The sequence below is a fragment of the Mobula birostris genome, chromosome 28 (genome assembly GCF_030028105.1).
Source record: "Mobula birostris isolate sMobBir1 chromosome 28, sMobBir1.hap1, whole genome shotgun sequence".
NCBI classification, from domain to species: domain Eukaryota; kingdom Metazoa; phylum Chordata; class Chondrichthyes; order Myliobatiformes; family Myliobatidae; genus Mobula; species Mobula birostris.
The window spans coordinates 4,480,990-4,486,989 of NC_092397.1; the positions used below are offsets into that span (position 1 = coordinate 4,480,990).

The 6,000-nt window shown below is 54.3% G+C and overlaps 1 protein-coding gene across 1 annotated transcript in view; it reads left to right on the forward strand.

Moving 5' to 3' along the window:
• Positions 1–6,000, forward strand: part of LOC140188920 (echinoderm microtubule-associated protein-like 3) — an 89,846-nt gene that overhangs the window by 27,460 nt on the left and 56,386 nt on the right. The window contains exon 5 of the mRNA XM_072245572.1: positions 5,410–5,630. Within this exon, the coding sequence (XP_072101673.1) occupies positions 5,410–5,630 (221 nt within the window). The remainder of the gene's footprint in view (positions 1–5,409; positions 5,631–6,000) is intronic.

Consider the following 6,000-nt stretch of genomic DNA (forward strand, 5'->3'; position numbering starts at 1 on the left):
GATGTTGAGGCTCTGTAAGGCATTTGTGAGACCACACTTGGAGCATTGTGTGCAGTTTTGGACTCCTTATTTTAGAACGGATATGCTGACATTGGAGAGGGTTCAGAGAAGACTCACGGGAATGATTCCAGGAATGGAAGGGTTACCATATGAGGAACGTCTGGCTGCTCTTGGGCTGTATTCCCTGGAGTTCAGGAGAATGAGGGGGGAATCTCATAGAAACATTCCCAATGTTAAAAGGCTTGAACAGATTAGATATGACAAAGTTATTTCCCATGGTAGGGGAATCTAAGCCAAACGGACACGACTTCAGGATTGAAGGACGTCCATTTAGAACAGATGTGGAGAAATTACTTCAGTCAGAGGGTGGTAAATCTGTGGAATTTGTTGCCACGAGTGGCTGTGGATGCCAAGTCATTGGGTGTATTTAAGGCAGAGATAGATAGGTTCTTGATTAGCCAAGGCATCAAAGGGTACGGGGAGAAGGCAGGGGAGTGGGGACGACTGGAAGAATTGGATCAGCCCATGATTGAATGGCGAAGGAGATTCGATGGGCTGAATGGCCTGATGCTAGCTCAGCCCATTCCAGAGCTCGGGGTTCAAATCCCACTGCTGCCCGCGAGGAGTTTGTACGTTCACTCCCTGTGACCGCGTCGGTTTCCTCCCACAAAGATGTATCGGTTGGTAGGTTAATTGGTCATTGTAAACCGCCCGGTGATTGGGCCGGGGTTAAATCGGTGGGTTGCTGGGCTAGAAGGGCCTGTTCCGTGATGAATTCTCCTCCAAAAGAGGAGGAGAGGGTAGTTTTATTTATTTTTAAGGGGGGAGGGAGAGGTGGCGAGGGGGGTGGGAGGAATTAGTGCAGGAAATCCGGCTGGAATTCCTCCTCGGATAGGATTAAGCAGCGGGGCCGGCCTCGATGAGCTGAGTGGCCTTTTCCCGCTCCATCACGGGAACTAGCCTCCCACGGCATCGATGCCTCGAAAAGGCGGCGTTCCATCGCCTTAGGACCCCCACCACCCAGGACATGCCCTCTTCTCATTGCTACCATCAGGGAGGAGGTACAGGAGCCTGAAGACCCACACTCAACGATTCAGGAACAGCTTCTTCCCCTCGGCCATCCGATTTCTGAGTGGACATTGAACCCGAGAACACGACCTCACTACTTTTTAATTTCTATTTATTTATTTAGAAGTATTTTATAATTTAGAGTATGTATGCTTTTCGCTGTAGTGCGACCTCAAGCCTCATGACATACGTCGGTGGTAATGGTCTAGACTGCGATTCTGTCGCGGATGAGGGTGGAGGGAGAGGAGGCCGAGCCAGCGGAAGGCGAGGCCGTGAGCACACGGGAGGGGGAAGTGAGAGAGGGGCCGGTGAGGGGGCGGCGGCTGCGAGGAAGTGAGATCTGGACCGTTTCCAGGTGATGGAGTGTTTTTGGTTTATCACGGCGGGGGCCAACTGTGTTCGGTGTTTGCAGATGGGTGGCTTTAAGCGTGTTTTTCTTTCGGAGTGTTGGTGGGGCGGGGGGGGGGGGAGGATGTTGGTTCCTGACTCACTGCGGCTCTGGTGAGAGCGTGTGTGCCGAGAACAGACAACAGGCCGCCACGGAGACGAGCTCTGGGTCACGCACCCGCGGACAGAAATAACGGGAACTTCCACCCCACACCCCGCCCCCCAGCAGGTCCCAGCGATTAGAAAATCAACAGACAAGGCAGACGAAAGTACCATTCTCCCCAGGGTGGGGTGCAAGTGTCCAGACGGAATCTGAATCGGGTCCACTATCACTGGCGCATGTTGTGAGATTAGTTGCGCTGTGGCAGCAGTCCACTGTCCGGGTGGCCGGGTGGAGGTGCGTCTCTACCAGAGGAGGTGTGAGGCCCTCCTTCCCTCCGCCAGCCTGCAGGTCACCCTTGGGAAAGGTGTAGCACCTGCTTAGTCCCCCCCCCCACCCCCACCCCCGATCATGTGAACCCATAGGGGCAGGTGGTGGATGGTGGCAATGAATTCAACACAGATTCACTGCCCTGTGGCTAAAGAAATTCCTCCTCATCTCTGATCCAAAGGGACGTCCTTCTATTCCGAGGCTGTGCCCTCTGGTCCTAGACTCTCCCACTATAGGAAACATCCTCTCCACAACCACTGTATCTGTGTCCTCTGGTCCTAGACTCTCCCACTATAGGAAACATCCTCTCCACAACCACTGTATCTGTGTCCTCTGGTCCTAGACTCCCCCACTATAGGAAACATCCTCTCCACATCCACTCTATCTGTGTCCTCTGGTCCTAGACTCCCACATCACAGGAAACATCCTCTCCCCATCCACTCTATCTGTGTCCTCTGGTCCTAGACTCCCCCACTATAGGAAATATCCTCTCCACATCCACTCTATCTGTGTCCTCTGGTCCTAGACTCCCCCACCATAGGAAACATCCTCTCCACATCCACTCTGTGTCCTCTGGTCCTAGACTCCCCCACCATAGGAAACATCCTCTCCACATCCACTCTATCTGTGTCCTCTGGTCCTAGACTCCCCCACTATAGGAAACATCCTCTCCACATCCACTCTATCTGTGTCCTCTGGTCCTAGACTCCCCCACTATAGGAAACATCCTCTCCACATCCACTCTATCTGTGTCCTCTGGTCCTAGACTCCCACATCACAGGAAACATCCTCTCCCCATCCACTCTATCTGTGTCCTCTGGTCCTAGACTCCCCCACTGTAGGAAACATACTCTCCACATCCACTCTAACTGTGTCCTCTGGTCCTAGACTCCCCCACTGTAGGAAACATCCTCTCCACATCCACTCTATCCGTGCCCTCTGGTCCTAGACTCCCCCAGTATAGGAAACATCCTCTCCACGTCCACTCTATCTGTGCCCTCTGGTCCTAGACTCCCCCACTGTAGGAAACATACTCTCCACATCCACTCTATCTGTGTCCTCTGGTCCTAGACTCCCCCACTATAGGAAACATCCTCTCCACATCCACTCTAACTGTGTCCTCTGGTCCTAGACTCCCCCACTGTAGGAAACATCCTCTCCACATCCACTCTATCCGTGCCCTCTGGTCCTAGACTCCCCCAGTATAGGAAACATCCTCTCCACGTCCACTCTATCTGTGCCCTCTGGTCCTAGACTCCCCCACTGTAGGAAACATCCTCTCCACATCCACTCTATCCGTGTCCTCTGGTCCCAGACTCCCCCACTATAGGAAACATCCTCTCCACATCCGCTCTATCTGTGTCCTCTGGACCTAGACACCCCCCACTATGGGAAACATCCCCTCCATATCCACTCTATCTGTGTTCTCTGGTCCTAGACTCCTCCACTATAGGAAACATCCTCTCCACATCCACTCTATCTGTGCCCTCTGGTCCTAGACTCCCCCGCTATAGGAAACATCCTCTCCACATCCACTCTATCTGTGTCCTCTGGTCCTAGACTCCCCCGCTATAGGAAACATCCTCTCCACGTCCACTCTATCTGTGCCCTCTGGTCCTAGACTCCCCCACTGTAGGAAACATACTCTCCACATCCACTCTATCTGTGTCCTCTGGTCCTAGACTCCCCCACTATAGGAAACATCCTCTCCACATCCACTCTAACTGTGTCCTCTGGTCCTAGACTCCCCCACTGTAGGAAACATCCTCTCCACATCCACTCTATCCGTGCCCTCTGGTCCTAGACTCCCCCAGTATAGGAAACATCCTCTCCACGTCCACTCTATCTGTGCCCTCTGGTCCTAGACTCCCCCACTGTAGGAAACATCCTCTCCACATCCACTCTATCCGTGTCCTCTGGTCCCAGACTCCCCCACTATAGGAAACATCCTCTCCACATCCGCTCTATCTGTGTCCTCTGGACCTAGACACCCCCCACTATGGGAAACATCCCCTCCATATCCACTCTATCTGTGTTCTCTGGTCCTAGACTCCTCCACTATAGGAAACATCCTCTCCACATCCACTCTATCTGTGCCCTCTGGTCCTAGACTCCCCCGCTATAGGAAACATCCTCTCCACATCCACTCTATCTGTGTCCTCTGTTCCTAGACTCGCCCACTGTAGGAAACATCCTCTCCACATCCACTCTATCTGTGTCCTCTGGACCTAGACTCCCCCACTATAGGAAATATCCTCTCCATGTCCAGTCTATCGAGGCCTTTCAATATTCGATAGGTTTCAATGAAATTCTTTCCCCCCCCCCGCCCCCTCATTCTGCTCAACTCCAGCGAGTAAAGGCCCAGAGCCGTCAAACTCTCCCCATACGTTAACCCTTTCGTTGCCGGGCTCATCCTCGCGAACTTCCTCTGCCGCCTCACAACGCCGGCACGTTCTCTCTTCGATCACAGCGCTTGCTCACAATACTCCAAGTGCGGTCCGACCTGTTCCTTGTAAAGCCCCCAGACAAACAGACAGACAGACACACGCACGGACGTGGGCAAACACAGACGCGCGCAAAAGTGAACCGGATCCAATCTCGGCTGACCTGTGCAATGTATACGACCAAAAGAAACAAAGTTCCTCCCGACCCACGGCGCGCCCGCAAAACATCTCTCTTTCTCTCTCCCACACACACACAATACGCATGAAACAAAATATTACCGCGAATAAGTTAATAAAATATCATTCAAAATGCTTGCAGTGCGCAGCAAACAGCAAAGAGCTCGCAGTCCTGGTGACGAGACCTCGGTGGAGGCAGGGTATTTAGAGTCAGAAAGCTGTTCCTAGTCCTGAAGCTCCTGTACCTCCTTCCTGTGGGCCAAAGAGATTGTATGATTGTTTTGTTTTAATGTATAGAGAGTGGAGAGTGCGTGGAACTCGCTGCCAGCGGTGGTGGTAGAGGTCGATGCATTTAAGAGACAGATTTTATTTCGAGACACATCTTGGCCCAGCAGTGCCCCTCTCTAAGCCCAGCCTAATCGCCGGTAGGGAAATGGAGGCAAGAAGTTAGGGTGGTCCTGGAGTAGATTCAAAGACTACTCCAACGTCGTGGGCCGGAAAGTTCCCCGCCGTGCCCGCTCTGTGTTTGAAACTCGCGGCACCGGGTTGGCTTCGAGTTTGCAATTCAAATCCCACGGTCACAAACTCCGTCCTCCAGCGCATCACGAGAACAACCCGCCGGGTCGGTGCCGAGCCTGATCAGCTCGCTGTCCCCGTGACGAGACCTCGGCGGTGGCAGAGTCTGACAGCCTGGGGGAGGAAGCTGTTACCCAGTGTGACAGTCCCGTACCTCCTCCCTGACGGTAGTGGGTCAGAGAGATTGTGGGATGGGTGGTCGGGATCCTCGACCATGGTTCGGGCCCTTCTTGAGCTACACTCCCCGTAAATGTCACAAAAGGGGAGGGCGGGGGGGGGGGACCCTGGTGATCTTCTCGGCAGTTTTTTGCTGCCCCCCCCCCGTAGGGTCTTGCGGTCCGACGCCCAACGCTGCAGCCAGGCAGGACGCTCTCGGTGGTCCTCCCGTAGAAAGTAGCCAGAACGAGGGTCCCGGGAGCCCCCGTCTCCTCAGAAAGCGCCGGCGCTGCCCGGGCTTGTTGAGCGCCCGCCGAGGAACTCCCCAAGGCAGAGACACTGACCGGCAGTGGAGGGTGCTCCAGCTGGTTATCTTTCAAAGAGTGGCGAGGGTGGGGGGATGGGGACGGGACTGCACCGTGGGAGAGGTAGCGAGGAGGGAGCACTGTGGGGTGAGGATGCTGTCACAACAAACATCCCACAGTTCCTGCCTTCCTCCATCCCTCTCCCTCTCTCCCCTATCTCTCTCCTTCCTCTCTTCCCCTCTTCCCTCTCCCTCTCTCCCCTATTTATCCCCATCCCTCTTTCTCCGCCGCCCTCCCTCTTCCCCTCTCTCTTTCCCCTCCCCTTTCTTCTCTCTCCCCCTCTCTTCCCCCTCACTCTCTCCCCCTTATCTCTCCTCCCCCTCACTCTCTCCCCCTTATCTCTCCTCCATCCCTCTCTCCCCATTCTTTTTCCATCCCCTCTCCCCGTCCCTCTCTC